The 22,489-nt window shown below is 43.3% G+C and overlaps 1 protein-coding gene across 12 annotated transcripts in view; it reads right to left on the bottom strand.

The window, feature by feature from the left end:
- The window catches only part of phactr4b (phosphatase and actin regulator 4b), a 29,580-nt gene extending 7,557 nt beyond the window's left edge, over positions 1-22,023 (bottom strand). For 2 of the 12 annotated variants that reach the window (XM_037784855.1, XM_037784864.1), the window contains exons 1-7: positions 21,735-21,872; positions 14,405-14,514; positions 13,425-13,469; positions 5,737-5,907; positions 5,345-5,425; positions 3,460-3,969; positions 1,027-1,380 (exon numbers count right to left, since the gene is read on the bottom strand). In XM_037784855.1, the coding sequence (XP_037640783.1) occupies positions 1,027-1,380; positions 3,460-3,969; positions 5,345-5,425; positions 5,737-5,907; positions 13,425-13,437 (1,129 nt within the window). In that variant the 5' untranslated portion in view covers positions 13,438-13,469; positions 14,405-14,514; positions 21,735-21,872. The other 10 variants (XM_037784861.1, XM_037784858.1, XM_037784859.1 and 7 more) reach the window with 10 other exon arrangements.
- Between the last annotated feature and the right edge of the window lie 466 nt (positions 22,024-22,489).

Below are 22,489 nucleotides of genomic sequence, written 5' to 3'. Positions count from 1 at the left end.
GGTAACTTTGCAGACCTTTTACATGCACAAAAAACTAAATAACACACTAAAGGAAAGAGAAAAAGCACAAAAGCATAATAGGTCCTCTTTAAGGGAGCGATATGAGAGTGGTATCGATTTTCTCTCTTTATGTCAACTCTGAGCGAGAAAGCAAATGTGTACCTCTTAAAATATCGAACAATTCTTTGAAGGTTTTAATGTTAAGCAACTTGGACTTCACGGAAAGCTTCGGCAAACTGTCAACAACTGCATCAACGGATTTTTGTTCCCTAAATTAGATTTGTGGTTGGCCTATTCTTGGTAGACCAAAGCTTTTGAAGCTGAAAATACTGTTAGTTTCCAAGTGATAACCAATTTAGCCTCAAGTGACAACAGGTCGTACAGTAATATTTTACCCCATTCGACTAGTTGCATGACTATCTGATGACGTGACAAATATGTGAGAAAAAAGACAACATCTCACAGCATATCATAACAAAAAAACTGACGCACAGATGCAACTAAAAGGCATGACAAGAAGTGAAGACATTTTTTAAGGTACCAAAAATCATCAGCTGATAAGCTAAAAATGAATCAACGTAGACAGCCTTGCCCAAGCGTGAATTAAGGCAAGATCCCAGATGAGACAAACCCACAGTAAACAACAACAACCACCACTACACTGCATCTGTGCGAGCAGCGTCCCACAGCCACAAGAGTCCCTGTTATCTTCAGAGAGTTAAAATTCTGGGAAAAAGTTGCCGCTAAAATAGCCCAGGCGTAATAAGTAATTAGCTGGGGAAAAGCTTCTCAAGCTGTTCAGATCACATCATTACCAGGATATGTGTACTGTAGCTAGCTGTGTTGAAGACTTCTCTTCTGCCAACAGTTGTGCACTGACTCATTAATGTACATATTAATAGTATTCGCCAGTGGGGAAAGCTACATGCTAAGTGAGCAGACATTTGAGTGTTCATGATGCACACTTGAGCCAGTTGATGTAGGCTGCATGTGATCATGTTGATACCCTCCTTCAGCAGAACTTACCCAGCATGTTGGGGTTGCCCCTGTTCACAGGCTTGGGCGGAGGCTGAGGGGGCTGTTTGGCGACGTGAGAGGTGGCGATCGGGGCTACACAGGAAGACTGCTGAGTGGACGCGCCCGCAGAGGAGACGGACCTGACGGGTTTGGGCGCCACGGCCAAGGGGTTGGAGGGAGAGCCGTACTGGGTCGAGGGGTGGTTGGACGGGGTGCGAGGGGGACCCTTGCTGCCAGGTTCGGGGGCGGAGGTCATTAGCCACTTTGGAGGCATGACGGACTGTTTAGGTGGCAGAGGTTCACGCAAGGTGTCCCGCACGTCACGGAGTGCTTCTGGGTCAGGGACGAAATGGGTGTCTGACTCTGAAAACACAATATCACAGGGATAGGTTAAAAAAAAAAAGAAGTTTATTCCACCAAAATAACCACAGTACCACTGAGATTGAGAAATTTGAAAATGCCAGAAACTTTTAAAATCTGTATCCAGCTGTGGTGCACACACTACTCTACATAGCAGGCGTTTAAAAAGTGCACTTTTCCATTATTGAATTAGTGATATCTCATTATGAAATACCTCTCTATCCCTCTATGTGGCTATAAATCTTTCAGTTCAGGGACTGAGCAGTGAGACATCTTCTGCTGCTTCACCACTCGAAGCGCTCTCACTTGTTTGAGAATTGCATTATCTAGGGATCAGCTGTGAAGATAAACAGAGTAGGCGGCTGCAATTACCACCAAAAACCCACCTCCCACTGCCCACCATGCAGCACACACACACCCCTCCCACCCCCCCAGGCTGCTGATGCTGCTGCTCCCACGCAATTCCTCAAAGCTGCAGCTCTGAAAGTTCAGGGTTATTTATTTACAGAAGAACCCTTATCACTGCTGTGATGGTCGCACCACCAAAGAAGAAATGATCCAGGGGAAAGAAGGAAGTGAGCGAGGAGAACAGAGAGGGAGAGAGAGAGAGAGAGAGAAAAGGAGGACAGAATGCCGGAGATGTGATAAAGATAGAAAGAGTGGGAGAGAAAAGCGGCATCAGAGAGAGAAAGAAAGAAAAAACACAAGGTGAGACAGAGAAAAGACACGAGGGACGGCACATGAAAGAGAGGGAGACAATAAATCTGTACACCTGTAAATCTGTGTCGATACAAAGAATTCTCTCTTTTCTTACAGTAGTTCTGCATTGCTGTTTTCAATATGATGCATTTATATTCTTTTCAACCCAAGTTCCACATGTGGATCATTCATTTAGGTTTCCTCTCATCTTCCTAAAATCTTTCCTACATGAAGTAATAACTCTCTACAACACCTCACCTCTGTCTAACAGACGACTCTCAGCTTTATAGTTTCTGTCTCAACCATTCATTCTGTTCTTGCTCCTACATTTGCACATTTACTACCTCAATTATTTTTTATTTCAGAACAAACATTGTATCTTGCACACTTTGCTAATGTATAAAGTAGGTTATTCCATGTTTATAATTTAGATTTTTTTAAGCTAGTTGTAGGGGTGTAAGAAAATATTGAAAATATAGAGTATTATGTTTTGTGATATTGTATTGATTCTCAAAAACACTGTATAGAATTTTAATTGGTAGTTTACATGCAAAAGATGTCAATACTTTATTTCATTTGTAAAAATGTGCCCTCTCAAAGTAGTGCTATGATGTTGGATGTTACATGGACTGTGATGAATGCAAATCCCCTGTATCATGATACGTATCGTATCGCCTGATTCTTGCCAATACACAGCCCTAGTAGTCGGGTATATTTACAGTGTATTGCAATATTCTTTATATTGTGTATTCTATGGATATATTTCTCTAGCGTCGATATGTACATTTTATTTACTGTTCCGGTGCATTGCCTGGATAACCTGCTGCTGTAACACAATCATTTCAATTAAAATCCTCCAATTTTAGGATCAATAAAGTACAGCCAACCATCCATCCATATGTACGGAAGTGGTTAAAAAAAAAAAGAGTGTCAGATTAGTGATAACTGGACAACTGAGATCTAAAAAACAGCAGAAACCACCGTTATTTTTCAAAGTGTAATGTTTCAGTAAAATCAATTAGCTGTGGGTCTTCGCCAATTATCACTGAGCTGACAGTGTTAGCGTTAAAGGGCAATAATGGGTATAGTGATCGTGCCGCGTTAATTAGGAGAGGAGAAGAGAGGACGAGCTATTCCCTCATGTTCCTGAATAAGAAGCTGGAACAGGGCCCCTGGGAGCCGTCAGGAGCCTGTCTATATCTGGGAGGACAGCACATAAGCAGGAGAGTGACAGTAGACTGATGAATCACCTTCTATCTTCAAACATGTATGAAGGAGGTCAAGTTGTAAAATATAGACCTTATCTTTGACCTGACCAAACTCAACAGGGATCTTGTGATTACAGCTTTTCAAAAAAATTGGTGGAAGATCTAAATGACTGACCTCTGCGGGCCCTTCCCTCCTCAGCAGACGCATGGCGAGGGAGCGTGGGCTTCCAGTCCGCTTCCGCAGGCCGAGTCCTCCTGCCGTCCTCCGATGGGGCCTTCTGCAGCCCAGGCCTCTTCTGCCCGTCGTCGGGGTGAAGTCGCCCGCCACGTCTGCCCTCCTCCATCTGGCCATGCCAGACCATGTTAGGTTTCCACTCGCCCTCGATGTGTGGACGTGACCCCATCCCTCCCCCTCGCCGCAAATCCTCATGAAGTAGTCCCGTACCCCTGGAACCCGGAGCTCCTCGGCGGTCTCCGTCCGAGGGAGACCGCCCCCTGCGGTCGTCTGGCTGCGCGAGCCAGGCCGGGTTCATCCTAAAGTCTGACTCTAAGGGGAGTTTGCCCTGGTTGCACGGACTCCTGCCACCACTGACGATTCCTCCTCCACCTCCTCCGACCCCGGCGCTCACAGGCAGAGTGTGGCCGTTCTTCACGTAGAGCTGCTTCGGGTTGTGTGTGTCTGCATCTGAAACAATTTGGACAAAAGAAAAGGCGTCTTGTGAAAACACGACTTTAAACAAATTCTCTGTCTAGAGAGCTACTAGGCTGGAAACACTAAATATTTATTCAATCTAAATTATTCAAAATATTTCATACTGCCAATGTCTTTGTTTGATATTGCAGAATATTTTGGGAGTTTATTGTTCCCTCCCTCTTGATTTAATACAACAGAAGTGATGATGTGATTAGTTGGTTTATCCATTAATTGATTAATAGAATTAACTTACAACATTTTTTATTTTTATTTTTTAAATTGTGTTGTCATTTCTCAAGCAAATGAGAATATCTGCAGGTTCTGGCTTCTCAGATGAGAGGATTTGCTGCTCTTCTTTGGTTTATCTAAAGAGGACCTATTGTGCTTTTGTTCTTTTTCACTTTCCTTTAGTGTTTTATATAGTTTTTTGTGCATGTAAAAGGTCTGCAAAGTTACAAAGCCCAAAGTCCAGGCCAAAGGGAGTTACTCTCCCCCACAGAAACACTGTTCCTGAACTGCCTGAAACGCCTTGCTTGAAGTCCTGCCTTTTAATCCGTAACGTGGTGATGTCACCAAGTAACACATTTGCATAATACCTGCCAAAGCGTTTCAGGCAGACGGTAAAAAGAGTGCTGCAGCACAGCCACTATGAGAAAAGTAGTGTTTTTTTAACATTAAAGCATGTAAACATATTCTAGTAGAAACCAGAAATAGAAGTATAAACCTGAAAATGAGCATAATAGGTCCTATTTAAATTGAAAACCTACTGTATTATTTTTTAACTGTTGATCTAGTGATTTAAAAGTCGACACTTTGGGACCTGAGGTATTGTGATGGGCGGCATTTTTTTCACATTTTATAGAAATACATACAATCAATAATGAACAGATTAATCGATAATGAAAATCATCTTTTGTTGCAGCCACGTTCCACAGTGAAACAGGAAGGTGCCCTTAACCCAAGCCCTGTAGCTGGAGTGTGTGTTTGTGGGTGTGATGAAGAAGCAGCTGTAGGTTTAATAAATGGGCTTCTGCAACAGCGGGGCCGACATTACACTTGCACACACACCCCTCTCAAAGCTATTTTGCTGCAGGGCACAATTCGTTCCACTTTTCCTCAGCTCTGGAGAGTGGCATGCCATTTTAAACAGATATTACTTTGAAAAAACAGCAAGGTGAAAGTAAATTTGCCTTTTTATAAATATGTCTCAGACACCTGCTGGTTAGGAGGACAGTGCTCCTGCCATTATGTACTTGATGACTTAACTGCACTGTCCTGTGTGGGTGTGATCGCCTCGGGGCCGCTGCTGTCAGATACAGACACCGTTGTGCAGAGAGATCACAAGGATCACAAGAGGCACTCTTACCGTTGTCCGGGACCTCCTTCAGCACCCCCTGTTCTATAAGCTCCTGCCGCGTACGCCGCGTCGACATCTTTCTCTCCAGTTCTGCCGCCAATGAACAGAATTTACGTTACTCACAGTTTTCTTTTTTCAATGAAAAGATGTAGTAAAAATCTGTCACATTTCATGCTCCAGAATTCAAAGATGCAGATATTTTGTTAGCAGCTAATTGTCTTGTTGTAGATGCACTTTGGAGAGCCAAAGGGGCCTGTAACATTCAGGCAGGAACACATGCATTGAGGAATTTTGATGAAAGCTGGATGTAACTGATATGACCAGTGAGAAAGGAGGGGGGGGGGGGGGGGGGGGGGGGGCACTCACTCACGCTACGAACGCAACAAGTTCACGCCACAAACCTTCTGAAGTCTCCTTGAACATGTCGCTGCTTTTCTTCTTCCGCCACTTCCACGGCTTGAAGATCTTGCCGAGGGTGGAGAACTTGCCCTTACGCTTTGGGGGAGGGGTGCTGTCCCCCTTGTTGCCCCCCTCTCCCACCATAGTGCCGTGGTGCTGCTCAGCTTCATCATCTATAGAAACAAAAAAAAGCAGTAATTTAATATAAATCCAACCGTTTTATCCAGACTTGCACGGGAAATAAGAGTATAGATCCATCGGCAGTCCTAATATTCTGACTGAGCTCATCTGCTGCCTTTGTAAAGAGGGCCGTGCTCATTATGGCTGTTATTATCTTTAGCTGTTACTTCTCGGGGACGGAGTGTGCTTTGGCAGGGTGATGCTGAGAGCTCTCGGACTCCTCCACATATCCACAGAGTTAACAGGAGAGGTCTGGACGCTGGCGTGCGGCCAGGATTTCTCACTGTCAAGTGCTCACATTCCTTGGCTGGATGGAGACTAGTGCCTTATCAGCCTTTCGGCCCTGGCTGCCTCTATAGAGAGGAGAGGCTCACACACACGGATGCAGCCATACAGTAGCGGCCATGATACAGTACATACATGTACATAGAAGCAACCAAGAAGCGAAACGGTTTTTAAAGAATAATCGTTATGAGATGCGAATAAGGCTTAAAGTGCTCCATTAAGTGGCGTTCTGCAGTCATGGTTATATATTCTGGGTGATTGACAGGCCAACTGACAGGGCGCTGAGCTCTGAGAGAGTTTAACTCTTGCAAGGCTGCAGTACTCAGCAGACATAATATTTACCAGTGGAGAGAGAATAGGGTCTGATTTAAAACATCCAGTCTCATGCACACACACACACACACAGGATGTCTCTGCGACAATAACGCCTCGCAGTCTGATTCCCACAACAATGCACTCGCACACAATACCCATAACACTGATGTGGCATACTTTGCATTCCAATAAAGACCGTAATAATAATGATATCATTCCTGGATGGACTCTTTCGTTTGACACACACACAGCAGGGATGTCAGGGCTAGCCACGGACCAGCAGCCCTGGAGCTGGCAGGGTTTCAGTATCTTGCTAAGGGACATTTTAGCGTGGTGGATGGCTGCTGACACAGGATTCAAACCCAGTTTTTTGCAGCTGAAGGACAGGAGTCTTTAACCGCTACTCCACACGGCTACCTCGGAGCTGCTGGCGGAGGAAAATTTGAACCGAATGCTTGCATAGTGTTTAAAAGCCTGACCGACGGTAAAACCTCCAAAACAAATTTAAATTCATGCACTATTGCTAATTCAAAAAGTAGGGAGTGTTGTTATGTCCTGAAAAGTTTAATTAAAAAAAACAGACACTAGTCTACCTGGAAGAGGGGTGTTAAGCGTCCAGCTCCCATGGTGGCGGGACTTGAAACAGCACGCCATGGGGAGGCAGGAAGCATTCAAAATCAACTATCCCGTATATATCCCGGCAGAAAACGCCAGAAGGACAAGTTGCGGAGAGCTGATCGAAACTACAAGTAGAGAGGCTCCGGGTTCAGGGGACATGTCCGCACCATGGAAATCCAGCTTATCTTGGCGAGGTAGAAATCTGAGGATTCAGACCAGCTGCCATAACATCCAGATTAAGTGTTGCTCAAGGCAGCCTGTGATCCAGAACTGAGGTTCTCACACAGCAGAGCGCTCCGTCAGAGGGAGCCTCTGACACAGCGGCTCAGCTGAAGGCAGTGAAGCAGGATAAGAGCTGCCTGTGCCAGCCAGGCCTGCACACTCCAGGAGCACTGCAGCGATGACGATCGCAAGAGGACTCAGCCCATGCAGCGGGCGTCTACTTGAAAGAGATGACTGACCATATCCTTAGGTGGCTTGCACATTAGCTAAGGACGCCTGATTAGAAAATGTGTCAATCCAACGAAGCACACAGAAAAAGAAAAAGAAAAAGGAAAGTACATCCAATTCAATTATCACGTTCAAGAGAGCTGTGGATCCACTCCAAATTATTCCTCACAGATACAGAGACAGACTCTTCCGACATGTCATTGTTTTAGTGAGAAGGCGTCTGGCGTGTGGTGGCACTACAGCTGTGTGTGACTGTGGGAATGGGAGTAAAGGGCTACAAAGAGAGAAAAAGTACAGTTATAGAGGAGGAGGGGGGGGTCTGGGCAGCCTGGAAACACAGGGAGGAAACGGCACTCCACCCTGATTCTGTGACCGAGAACAAAGACAACCTCTTCCCCTCAAACTCGATAACACTGTGCTGCTTATGGAAACACGGTCGCTGCAAGGTACAACGCAGTGAAACTAATTAACATTCTGATTGTTAAAACATCCAGATGATAGAAAACCTATTTCCATTCAGAACGAGGCCAGAATTCTAGCAGTCATGCTCTGTAATCAGGAGCTCTGCCAAGATAAGGCATACCAGTCAGTCAGGAAACATGGGGGTGTGTGACACTGTGTGTGTGTGTGTGTGTGTGTGTGTTTGTGTGTTCCTCTGACGTACCCCCGTCCTGAAGCCAGACCTACCGCTCTCTCTCTCAGACATCTCCCAGAGAGGCCAGATTTCCCTCTTAACCTCATGATTCAATGAGTCATGGCAGGCCCGGTCAGGTGAGCATGTGGCTAAAGGAGATTGTTGGTTTAAAGGAGCCGACCGGCCAAGCCGTCCTGATCACTTACATAAGACACCACCTTCCACGCGGTGCGACGGTTGGGAAATACCTCCACCCTCGTTATGACCCTAACACTTGCCAGGACATATTATGAATTTTAATCCACCTGACAGCACACAAAGAGGTTATAATAATCACTGTGATTGCTTCTTGTGGAATCATATGTGCAGTAAATCAAATGGATACCATTAGAGCACGGCACTAATTTCTTTAAGGCATTAATGCAATCGATCTTTCGGAGGTTGTAGCGGGTTCGCTTTTAAAGCTAGGGTGAAGATACTGGTATCATATGAAACTAGAAAACCTACGGAATCCATTGGTGCCATGTCATACTAGCTTGTCGGGAAGGAGGTTAAATACAAACTTGCGCTAAATTTTGGTGAGGAAAAACTGGTATGGCCATTTTCAAAGGGGTCCCTTGACCTCTGACCTCAAGATATGTGAATGAAAATGGGTTTTGTGGGTGCCCACGAGTCTCCCCTTTACAGACATGCCCACTTAATGATAATCACATGCAGTTTGGGGCAAGTTATAGTCAAGTCAGCACACTGACACACTGTTGGGCTTGAGTTTGCCATGTTTTTCCATTATTTCCAATAATAAATATATACATACATTTGCATAAAGCAAATATATGTGCCCACCATGTTGATAAGAGTGTTAGATACTTGACAAAACTCCCTTTAAGGTACATTTTGAACAAATAAAAAATGTGCGATTAATCGCGATTAATCATGGACAATCATGCGATTAATCGCAATTAAATATTTTAATCGATTGACAGCCCTAATTTTAATTTGTCCTATGAATTCACTACTTTCTACTTTGTCAAATTTAAGGTCAAGATCTATAATTAAAGATGAATTTGGTCTGTAGGTTTACACTCTAAACACTGCTCCACACAGCTACCTCAATGCTGCTGGCGGGGTAAAATGTCTGTGTGTTTAAAAGCACTTTTCTACTTTGTCAAACTCAAGGTCAAGATCTATAATTAAAGATTCATTTGGTTCGTAACTTTACACTCTGTATTATGAAAAACTGCAATAATCAAAAGGGGAAAAAATGTAGGAATTGATCCACAATTATGTAAAATCTCCCACAGTCGGCCACAATCGTCATTTCCAATAATCCCTAAAAAGGCATTTACAACATCTAATTTTACTGAAAAAATAACTTTTCTTGTGCACTGTAACATAAGAAAATAAGTGCGCAACACACGGGTGTATAAAAACACAGCTGAGATTCATCCACGTGATCCCGATGATTTAACATTCCTTGTGGTGGTAGAAGTGAAGGAGGGGGCAGAGAGAGAGAGAGAGAGAGAGAGAGAGAGAGAGAGAGAGAGAGAGAGAGAGAGAGGAGACTGTGCAAAGTTGATTATACAATCTCCAACCCTTATCTCCCCTCTTTGCTTCTTTAATTCATTGGAAAAACTAATTTCATGCTGTGTCTGTTGCTGTTGAGGAATGCATAACTGTGTAAAGTACACACAGAGTGCATGAGTGAGTCCAGAAACTCACCGCCATTGTTGTGTTGTTGTGGGTCCTGAGCTGGGGTCTCCACGCGAAGGCTCTGTCCCATGATCCAGCCCCTGAGGGGCCTCTACCTGTCCTGCACCCAGAAACGTGCACACTGCACTGGACGGCTGCACCTGCCTTACTCCCTCTTCAACAACGTCTCCTCTACCTCAGGTCTTTTCTTCTCCTCTGTGTTTCTCTCGTCTACCCGTCCTCTATGCCTCTCAGTCCAGTCCTTCCCCCGTCCGTCCCTCCCTCCCGCAATCTCCTTAAGACCTTCCCTCCCTCCAGGAGTTGGACTCCCTCTCCCCCTCCCTCACTGACCCTCCCTCCTTGGCTCGCAGCACAGGTCAGCATTCACTGAAAGATGCCTGCCATTCCTGGGAGAAAGACGAGTTATGTTTTCAATTTAATGTGTGTGCTTGCGGTATGTGGTACAATGTGTGCATCCAATAATGCATTTCCAATGTAAGCGGTGCAGCTGGTCTCGAGAGAACAAGGACTTTTTAACACTCTGATCCAGAAACTTGACTCAAAAACCTCAGACCACATTGTATGCCCTGAAAACAAATAAATGCCTCACACACTGGTGCCAGTATTTTCTTGCCTTCCTAGCGCCGAGATGACAAGAACACAAGATAGAGAGATATATATAGGGTCTAACATGACAAACAAAAAGCTTAATTTAGTCTGGAGCTGAAGGAAATTGGAGCAATTTCAATCAATGCCCTCAATCAGGAGAAATGTTATCAAAATCAGAGGCGTGATTTTTTGTGGGAGCTGTTTAAAAGGTCAAGTGTGTGTGACATGCTGCTCCCTCTCAACATCTGATCATGAACAATAGACAAGAATCCCAGCAGCTACTACGGCATTGAACTTGTTAAAAGTAGGAATGAAGGATCACATGTCAAGTGTTGATCAGACATATGCTGCCATTTCTATATCCAGCACGCTAATATTAAGCCACAACTACTGTTTTTCTTTTTCACAGAGGGTGTTTATCATGCCGCTCACCTCCCTTAATGCCTCCAGACACCATTTCATGCACATCTCCAAGTCTCTTATCACAATTTGAACAGTCTTGGAGGCATTAGCATGACTTTGAAACATGTTTGCCAAGGAGAGCTGCCCTGTTTGGGGCTAGAATATACAGAGAGAGAGAGGCAGAGCAGGGAGGAAAAAGAGACAGCTTTCTCTAAACTAGAAGAAAAGAGAGAGAGAGAGTGCAGACTGGACCCCTGAATTAGTACTTTGATTCCCTTTGAGGTTTCTGTGTCTTCAGAAAACCTTGTCTGACTGCTCCTCAGAGGAATCCGGAGCATTGAGCTGTGTCATTATGCCTGGATAGATCAGAGTTTTCTGAGCGTTTGGCTGCATCTCAAGCTTGTTTCTAAAGATGGAGAGCTAGTGTGTTCGACAGCGTTCCTTTTTCTCTCCCCGTGCCCCAAATACTGCCTCCACACCGGGCCGGCTTCCAGAGAGAGCTGAGCCAATCCGCATGAGCCCAGAACCTGTTGGCCTGACCTGGATAACAGACTGGGCCAGGCCACTTCAGCAGACTGAAGCAGGTACACACATAACATGAACATACAGCAGCCCGTCCAACATGAGGGGGAGTAGGAAACCTATGGATGGTGTTACAAAGCTACGTGTCACTGTTGCAAGTCTCATTCATGATAGAAAATGAGTCTTCTTTTCAAATGTCTTAACAGATGCCTCATATTTTTCTTTAAGGACATGGTTTTAATTGCTTATCTGTATGGACATTGTCTTTGATAAGCAAGTTAAAAACAAAGATACAGCCTGTACAAAGAGAACAGGCAGTTATTTCTAAACGTTAGTATGCTGTTCAATGACGGAAAATACGCTTTCTTGCCAAGAGTTAGATGAGATGATCAATACCACTCTTGTGCCTCTCAACGGTAAATGTGAAGCTACCTAGTTAGCTTAGCTTAACACAAAGACTGGAAACAGGGGGAAACGGCTAGCCTGGTTCTGTCCAAAGGTAACAAAATCCACCAGGAAGTGCACCCAGCCAAGGAACAATCCGGCACATAACCCACTGTAAAACAATAAATCGCATATTTTTAAAAATAGATTGAACAAATGAGATATAGTGTGTTAGTTAGTGAGCTTTAGAGGTGCTGGTAGCAGTGGGCTACCTCCGGGTCTGAGGAGCGAAGCCAATGAGGAAGTGCCCTAAACTTGCATTCTTTCTAACAGCCAGCAGGGGGCGACTCCTCTGGTTGCAAAAAGAAGTGTGATTGTATAGAAGTCTATGAGAAAATGAGCCTACTTCTCACTTGATTTATTACCTCATTATTACCTAAACATAAGTTTATTGTCTCAATCGCTAGTTTCAAGTCTTATTCAATACAGTATAATGTTCATTTAGTAAATGATGGTCCCATTTAGAGTCAAATAGACCATAAAGCAGGGGATGCTTTAGGGCGTGGCTACCTTGTGATTGACAGGTCGTTACCACGGCGTTGTCCGGTCTGGGAGTTGTCCGTGATTTCGTCTTACAACTTTAACCCTTTCACAGTGTGTTTTCAGGTCATGAAAGTTAATTATAAAGTTTTGGTTGCCTAAAAATGTCTTATTCAGCATTTGGTTATACTTAGCTCCACCCTCTCGTGTCACTTCTGGTTGCAAAAAAACAAAATGGCGACGGCCAAAATGTCAAACTAGAGGCTTCAAAACGGCAGTCCACAAACCAATGGATGACGTCACGGTGATTACGTCCACTTCTTATATACAGTTTATGGTACAGAGCCAGACTAGCTGGTTCTCCCTGTATCCAGTCTTAATGCTAAGCTAAGCTAAGCTAAGCGGCTGCTGCCTGAAGCTTCATGAAAATGTGGCATCGGTTTTCTCATCCAGCTCTCGTCAAGAAAGCAAATAACTGTATTTCCCAAAATATCTAACTACTGCTTTAATGAAAATTCAACACCTGTAGATGTTTTTCAGTCTTGTAGTGATGAGAATTGTGTAGGCTTTTATTATGAAGTAACCACAGGAAGTGTTACGCGCACATTTGGGCTTTTGGGCATGGCCTTTTTTGGCAGATTAGTTTTACAAAAGGGAACTGGTTAACTGAAGAGCTGCAGGTGACAGTGGACCAAAAACCACCAGCGCACATCATCAAGGTTAACACTTCCTCTTGTTGCAAAGCAGTTAACAAAAAAAACAACCCTAACTTAAACAATGACGCAACAGATATTCCCCGGCGGTCTCTTCTGCAACACACATACCTATGGCGACCAGGGAGAACCCTGAAAAGCCAAGTTTTGGGAGGGGATACTGATCCTCAATCAGGCCCCGAGGTTGAGAAGACATATAGCTGGAGTCCTGAGTGGCTCATAAAATGTGCAGAGACTAGACAGACCTCATAAACACAGTGGATGTACAGCGACATGAGTGGATCTACAGCTCTCCCACACAGCATTAACACTGCACTTAACAAACCACAACGAGCAACTGGGTACTCACCACGATTTTCCATTACAGAGTTTGGGGCACACCAATCAACGGTTCCTGAAAAACAACAGTTGGAGCATCAAACACCAGCTTGAGAATGTGAGCTAAACAAGTTAAGCCAGTGTTGTTGTAGGAATTCAGTTTTTCCTCAAACCTTTTTGCAAGTGATGCTCCAAACACTGTGGTCTTGGATTCATGAGTCTTAAATGGTTTCATTCAAATTCCTTAAAAGCCATAATTAATATTCCCAGTATAAAAGTATGTAAAGCATCTAACTCAAACGGATCTAACCACTTTCATGCCAAATTTAAAATCAAACTATGTGTAATTACTGTACTTCTATTTAGCTGAAGAAACCACATATTAAATACAGCATATCAATCGTTATGTATAGATATGGTTTTACTAGATTATACACGTTTTTAAAAGTGTCAGCATTGCTTTTAGAAATGACTAGCACAGTGCTTGTCATTTTGGACACAATGAAATATTTTTACCATCTACAATGTTTTCATGGCTGTTGTTATGATGGACATTATATCCAAAACCTAATGGCTGTAGTTATTTATCTTTCATTATTACACGGCTTTGTTGAATACTTGATTCTGATTGGTCAATCACAGCATTCTACGATCTGTTATTTCTTTATAACAGACCGTTGCTATGTATAACAGCCGTTGCTATGTATAACATGCCGTTGCTATGTATAACAGACCGTTGTTATGGACGCAGTTCTGATGTCGAACTCTGGCGGACCATTTTTGTGTCAAATTATTGATTTCTTAAGTGAGTAGCCGTGTAATAAGCGGGATAATGTACAGCTAGCGGGTCATTGTTGTGAAATAAACCCTGACAGGGTGATGCAGGACTCTGACGCGAAGCTGTGCATTATCCCTTACATAGGATGCGCGTGGCCTTGTACTCATTATAAGTGACCTTAGCATTATTAATTGTGCATCTGTGTGAATATAAAAAGGTATAGACATACATACACTATAGAAAGTCATGGGTGGGGGTGGTTGAGGTCCTCAGCAGCAGTATAGCAGTATTTGTTCAGGTCTCCAGCATGCTTAAGATGGCAGCTCCACCCATCTTAACCCCTCTGATAAAAGAAAAACAACGAATCATAGTTAGTCATGAACAGAAAGCATGAAGATGCATGTATCATCACTACAAAGAGCACCAACATATTTAAACCTGAATGAGCCTGAGAATAAGATCCCATTTACACTTGACACAACATGTGATAGAGCGGAATATAGCGTGTAAATTAGGTCTAAAAGCCTACATCATAGAGAGGACATTAAGCGTCATCTGGGAGATGCTACAACAACCATCCGCATTCCCTTGTGTATATGAACGCGTGGGCGCTTACAAAAGACAAAATATAAAGCCTCAACGTGTGAGATGATCTCACTGTTTGGTAAAACTTGAAGTAGGTGGACTACAGCACAGCAGACTCCGGTCATCTAAAAACAGACAATGATGCTGCAGTGATCCTCAAAACTGGATGACTGGAGTGTGAGTCAATATCTATTACGTCACTACAACGGTAGTGTTAAAGTCTCGTGGGAGAACGGCTTCCTGGCGTTCACTCAGGCCTTTGGTTTCCAACTGGGCATAAACTGTTCACGGGTAAACCAAAGTCAAAACGCTATCGTCGAAAACACTTCAATAATGTAATTAAACTCTTTTGTTGGCCGAGCGCATCACTTCAAAACCATTTTAAGCACCTGAAGTGGGCAATTTATGTATAACAAAAAATATATTGCTGTTGATTATTATAGTTTCTGACTGAGGTGGCAAAGCAAATACCTAACAAATTGTGTTTATTAATTTTATAAATACAAAGGCAAAAGACAGCCTGATAGAGCCCCGGGGCAGAGAGCAGCAGAGCGGTGGAACACAGAGTCAACTATGATTTAACTCAGAGAGGAGACCGAGTTTGACATCAGCAGAGAGAGGCTGTTGCGAACTGAACTTCCAGTTCATCTCTTAGACTGGAACACAAAAGGTTCTCATGAAAGAGACTGTGAAAATGAGCAGACTGTACTCTCCTGCACCTACTGGACCTGTCGCATGTGCCCGTTTGTTGAGAATGGAAATATCAACATCTGCTCTTGTCAGTTCAAAGAGAAAAGAGGATGGGGAATGAATTGTAGGAAGTAAAGGCGACAGGAGGTTGTGAATGATCCCTTTCTTGTAGCGCTGAAACTAGAGCTAGAACAGGTTAGTCCATTGACAGAGAATTAATGTTATTTTTAATAATCACATGATTGGTTTAGTCATTTTTTGAGCAAAAAAGCTAAACATTTGCTGGTTCCAGCTTTTTATATGTAAGGATCTGCTGCCTTTCTGTATTCTACATCATTGTAACTTTAACATTTAAGCTACTTCAAGACATCACCTTGGGCTCCAGGGAATTGTCGTGTGCATTTTACACTATTTACAGCAATTTTATAGAAATTATTTGTTTGTTGTTAGCATTTAGTTGTTGTTTAAATCATAATAAGTAATATTACTTGATTGATTATTCTAGATGATTGTGTTTTTTCTATTGGTAGTTACTTGTTTGGTTTGATTATTTTCTTGTTTAGTATAATTAGTTTTTGCATAAGTATTTTGTTTTGTTTGCAAATTGGGTACCACTGTGGGCACCTGCTGGTAGGTAGGCAGGTATAGAAGGACCAGCATGCACCTGGATGGGCCTATGGTTTTTTACCAGAGCAAGAGAGGTAGCAATAGCTGTGATTTCTTTGTTCTTTTGTTTGCTTGTTTGTTTTCGGAGAAATAAATCATAATAAAGACAGAAACTTTGCATGGACAATGAACTCTTTTTCCTGCATATTCTACACCACACGTGCGTCAGTGGCCCTTTGATTTAAGTTTGAATTTAAATAATCATTAGCTGGCAGCTGCAGCCCGAGACTTCGCGGCATCATAACACACTGGACTGCAAGTTGACCATTCTTTGCAATAAAAAGCCACATCTTTTGGGGCAATGGAGAAAAACAAGCACAGACATTTGCTTTGCATGAGAAACTAAAAAGCAAATGACATGAGATTTAAAAAAAAAAATGCTGGTTATAAAACTACCCACAAAATTCCTTCAGTTCCTCTCAACAGTTCCGATGAATTTCAATGCAATGCAATCCTTCTGGTGGTTTAATGGGCCTCCATATCAGCTTACAGTTCTGTGAATTACTGGTTTAACCAAATTGCAGCATCCTTGTCTTGCGGGCAAACGTCGTTTTCAACGAATGGCAAGATAAGAGCAAAAGCGCCTTTAGATTCTGATGGTGTCCAGGCCACAGGAGGCCCTTTGACAAGACTATTAATGTAATCAATGATCAATGTCCTGCCGTGAAGTAAAGTGACGTCTGTGTGACTGTACGGCGTTGTGACGCACAAATAGACGAACGGTTTCCTATCTAATACTTTACAAATATACACTGTATTTGGCATTCTTCTCTGTTCCTCTTCCAGATCAATTTACTGGCAGGGTCAAAGGTGAGCTTCCCTATCAAAAGAAGAAGCCAGAGTAACGACACCTGGACATCAAACAGGTCAATAATCCTGCCTAAAACATATAGGAAATGGGCTTTAAAGTACTGTAGTTTTCTAAGTACAGCCGTCCAAACAGACTGGAGCAGGAGGACCCTGACACCACTGAGAGGAGGCAGATGTATCCGTGGTCGGAGATGAATTTTTTTACACTCCCGCCCAGTGCCACAGCCTTGGCTGAATGACTCAAAATAATCGAGCTGAGTGGTGAGCGTTTCGCTCCATCCGGGGAAAGAGAAAATATCTTTGGTGTCTGAAAAGTACGAGCGGATTTGAGGCGGTGAGGGGGTAGAGCTGCAAACACAAGAGTTTTCCACCATTTCAGCCACAACCTCATATGCATAACACTCCTTGCATGCATCGCTGCATGTTAACTACAACACAGACTATCCAAAAAAGAAAGAACTGGCTTAAGGAGATACATTCCACGATCAAATATCGCTCTGTTTCACTTGCTGTTTCTGTCAGCCAGTCTCAGAATGTGCCCATGAAAAAGGGATGTTGATGGCCTACTTCCCTTTTGAGTTGTTAACCCTCTCCCTGCTCTCGGAACAGATCAATATGGAAGTGATGAGTCTGTCCAAAACTGCGCAGGACGCTCTGTTCGCTCAGCGTCTGCACCATCGTGAAAGATATTTTCCTCTGAAGCCTTTGACAGCTGCCGCGAGTCACTTCACAGTGTTGGGCAAACAAATCGAAGAAGACATGACGCACACAACCAATAATGACATAAAACACCCGACTGGGGCTTAAATATTCTTACAGAGGAGTAAATAACTGAGTCAGAAAGTTGCCTCATCAATCACTACTCATACTATAATCTGCAAACTCTTATTACAAACCCACATCCTTTTTCGTGGATGATACCAACTGGGATTTTTGTGCTCTTCCCAGCTTCCGTCCCACAAACACATTCACTGGGAATAGGAGCCACCAGTCAGGTATGTGAAAGTGGCCGCTACAGACCGCCCTAGATGTCCCGACTGTATAATCTTCTTTGGGGCGCACACACCCTCACTGGCGCACTCTACTAGCGCTGATTCAATTACGATGGGAGCGGAAATGGCAGCAGCTGGCTGGGTCGTGCCATCTTTAAATAGCAGCGCTCTTCTCACTCCAGGGCTCGGGTTTTTGGGCACAAAAAGCTGCCAAGTCAGTGGAGGAAAATGATTAACTCCCCACTTTAGAACTAAAATAAAAAAGTAACAAGTAACACCGAGATGGTTCATAGCTGATTCAATAGGTCCTGAGTCAGGTGGACTGAGCTGGAGTATACTTACAGGCCTGCTGCTCCAGAGACGCATCAATGATAGATGTGTAGATCAGAAAAAAAAGTGGCTGCTGTTTGGAAAGCAAAGTCACACCTGCAGTCTCTCTGCAGCGTGTATCCGAGCAGCACCGTTTCTGCACCCCTCTCTCTCCGAAATGGATGGACAAGGGTGTCTGTTCCCAATCCGGGCCGGGTGAGCGTCATCACCGAGCCTGCCCCAGAAAAGCATCATTCACCACAGGGACCGGTGGCCCACTTTTTCTTTTTTTTTCTTTTTTACAACGAACCCAAAATGCTCCTCGCCTTTGCTTAACTTTTCTTCATCACACACCCTCCACCTGTGTGAAGACTGCACTGCAGGGATGACTTACCACCATGTTACTATGCTGAAGATCACACACACAACTAGCATTGACATGGTGCATATGGTTTCTCACTTTACATCTTGCTCCTTAAAGCCAGGCTATTCACCTCTATATACTCCCAGCTTGAAGTAGGGTGGAGGGGTGGAGAAGAGACATTTAACTGAGAGCTCCGGAGGAATCTCAGGCACGGAGCAGTCTCATCTGTGGTCGAACTGAATCAATCAGGCCCAGTCGACAGCTTAACCATCGGTGGTTGCCTCTTAATGGTCCATTAAAGAAAGGGGGTGGTGGTGGGGTCGGGGGGAGGACTTCCAATGGGAAGTGGAAAGAGCTACAACACAAGGCATGAGGCAGCATTTCTTTTTTCTCAGAAGAGAAAATTAACTTCAGGAGCTATTACGCGACGGGCGGATGAAACCAGAGGAAATGCATGTTACTGCTTAGGAGAAGAGACGCAGGTTCAAGAAGGAGAGGAGACACCTGACCAGACTATTAGCCAGTGGGAACAAATGTAGCTTACTGGTTTCACATATAGGCTATTAAAGGGGAACTACTTTCAAAATTCATACATGTTATTCCTATGGTCTAAGACAGTCCAAAAAATATTAACAACAACAAATAACTCTCCCAAATCCGAAAACTAGAGCGCTAAAACTCTAAAATAAAACATGTTTAATTTAATTTACGTGGTGTTCCCCTTTAAAGCAGCAGTGGTTAAAAAAGTTATTTTTTATAAAACAGTCACCTGACAGTAGTGCATGAGACAGGTAATCTGAAAAGAATCGGTGTCCTCCGGTGCTCCTAATGGCATCTGCAAGATTTCACAGACCGGAGGGAAACAACCAATCAGAGCCGAGCTGGAGTCTGCCGTCTCTGAGCAGCTGTCAATCACTCGCGTATTCGATCAAACGGTCAAACTAGGCAGCGATGATCAAATATGAATCAATATTCTGTTACTGTAAGGCCTTTTTCTCACCTAAATAGGCATTACAGTAACAGAATATTGATTCATATTTGATCAGCGCTGCCTACGGTTTGACCTGTTTGATCAGAGTTTGCGAGTGATTGACAGCTGCCTCCGCTGAATGAACAGCCAATAGGAACACGCTCTCTCTCTCTGAAATGACCTGTGATTGGCCAGAGTCTCCCGTCACGGGGTAGATATTTTAAAGCCTGAAAACAGAGCCATGAGGAGGTGCAGAAGTCTAGTTTTCTCTCAGAACACTTGAATTACAATATGCTGAAAGGTTATTATGAAATTTGTGCCCAACGATGCCAAAAATATTCTGCCTACTACTGCAGGTTTAAGATATCTATACATGGGCCAAATGTAGCCTATACTGGTTTTACATATAGGCTATTAAAGGGGAACTATGCCCATTTTCAAAATCCATGCATGTTATATGATCTAAGACAGTCAAAAAAACATTATGAACTCTCTCCCAAATCCAAAAGCTTAGAGAGCTAAAACTGTAAAAGAACACACTCAATTTAGGTGGTGTTCCCCTTTAATGTGGACACTCATTGGAATAAATACAATAAAAAGAGATGTATACAGTAAACAATAATTATGAACAACACACACTTAAAAGGAGCTTCTATCTGTAGGTTTTCTGGCAAAGAAAGTGTGTCAGCCTACTCTGTGAATGAACTACAGTATGTTCCTTATTATGGCATTCAATATCTTATGATGTCCTTGAAGGAAATCCACTCTCCTTAAAGAATAGTAATAGGCTACAACAAATGTGTTACAATTAAAAGCTTTGCTATATACCATCTGCAGAAATACACTTTTATATCAGAGTCATGCAAGCCCCTAACATCCTCCTGGAAGACGAACAGGCGAGTATATCACATCTTCCATCTTTTGCCAGAAACAAACCAACAAATGTCCTAATTAGATTGAAATGGAGCGCTCATTTCTAATTGCATCGCAGAGATTAGACCGACTATTATACACTTAACCGCTTCCTTTCCTTGAGACAAGATTTGTTTGTAAATTACCTGAGAGGTTGACCCGGTCTACCATCAAATTAAAGAGCCGTGACTCCTGCTGCAGGAGGAGGAGAAACCGGGACTCCAGGCAGGAGGAGAAACCGGGACTCCCGGCAGGAGGAGAAACCGGGACTCCAGGCAGGAGGAGGAGAAACCGCAGCCCTGTGTGTGTGTGTGTGGAGACCTGCCTCCCTCCTCTTCTCCGCGAGCGGATCTCGCGCCAGTGGACTCAAGATGCTGCTGAGTGACTGAAGAGAGGAGCGCGAGGTCAAACCACCCAGCAGCGTGCACGACGGCAACATCCGGCCAAAACGCTTCAAAATAAAAGCACAAAACCATTTTTTTTGCGACGTTTTGTACAATTTTTTAAATATAACATTCAAAAAAGGTGGGATTTGTTATTATAGCCTATGTGGGATTTGCTGTTGTTCATATTTTTTTTAAGTCACTTGCTTTTAACATCTATAGGCCTACATGTAGATAAGCCTTAAAGTGGATAGAGGCAACCTTTTTAAATGAGCTAATTATTATTAGCCTACTTTGACGCTTCTATCTTTATGCGTAAATCTGCGCCTCAGAAATGAAACTGATTTGGAAACAGACCAGTTTTTTTTATTCTAGCAGCAGCATCCCTCTTTTCCTCTCAGATGGCTGCAGTGCAGACAACATGCAGGAAGGAAAATCGTTTCTAGAGGCCTGCAAATGTCTTTTTTTTCCACAACATAATGCACCGTAATGGAAACAGAAAGCTGCATCACACAGAGCTTTAACGGTGCATCCCCCTCCTGACATCCGACTACAAACATCGACACACACCATCATCTACATCCCGGAGATCACACACACGCATCCTTTGTTGTGCATGGACGCCTGTGCACAGAGATCAGTGGGAAAATGGAGTTGCAGGAGGTTGAAACAGCAGCAACTGAACATTCATCCTATATGGCACCAAGGATGTGCAGAAAAGCAACATATTTACAGGCGATGCTGCGATGCAAACGCGCATTTTACGCGAGATGCCGGCTTGTTTTGTATCGGCCAAGTTGGAGCGCAACTTAGGTTATTGTCTGCGCAGAAATCTTCCCTCCAAACTCCCTCCATGACCTCACTGATCACATTATAGCCTACCTCTCTCCTGGCTCTTCCTCCTCCTCCTCCTCCTCCTCCTTTGAAATTAGTTACAGACGATGTAAGAATAGCAGCCCAGTCATTTCCTCGCCTTCCTCACACTTTCCCCCCTCTCTTCCAGCGACCGGTCCAAACATTTTTACGCACTTACCGGAAACCATCCCTCCAAGCTGGGCATCTCGGTCCCGGTAGTTCTCGGTGCAGGATGCAGCTGCTCTGTGGGCGTTGCGAGCATTGCTCGTCTTTGTGTTGGGAAGACTTCAGTACCCACCAGGCATTGCATTGCATTGATCTGGTGGTGGGAAGGGAAGGGGGAGAGCATTCCGTTATATTATCACTATATTATCACTATATTATCACTATATTACACTTTTCACTGCCTATATACCTATCATTTTATTATAAGAATACAAATAGTTCAATAGTACAAAATAGTTGACATTTATTGAGAAGCCCACTACAGTACCCTCTGAGTAGCCAGTAGTAGTATCTTCTTTTTCCTTTCTTAAATTTATTTAATTTATTTATTCATTATCATTCATATTTTTATTATTATTATTATTTTTTCTTCTATTTTTATATATATATGTCTGTGTGTATGTATGTGTGTGTATATATATATACATTTTAATTAAAAACAATGTTTCTCTTCTTCTTATTTCATGACTTTGCGGATACTCTCCCTGTGTTGTATTCTCTACAATTTGAATTTGATGTATCCATGATTGAGAATCAGTTAGGTCCTTTGTGGCCAG

The sequence above is a fragment of the Sebastes umbrosus genome, chromosome 11 (genome assembly GCF_015220745.1).
Source record: "Sebastes umbrosus isolate fSebUmb1 chromosome 11, fSebUmb1.pri, whole genome shotgun sequence".
NCBI lineage: Eukaryota > Metazoa > Chordata > Actinopteri > Perciformes > Sebastidae > Sebastes > Sebastes umbrosus.
Note: the sequence above shows the minus strand (reverse complement) of the source record. Positions and strands in the feature narration are given on the sequence as shown.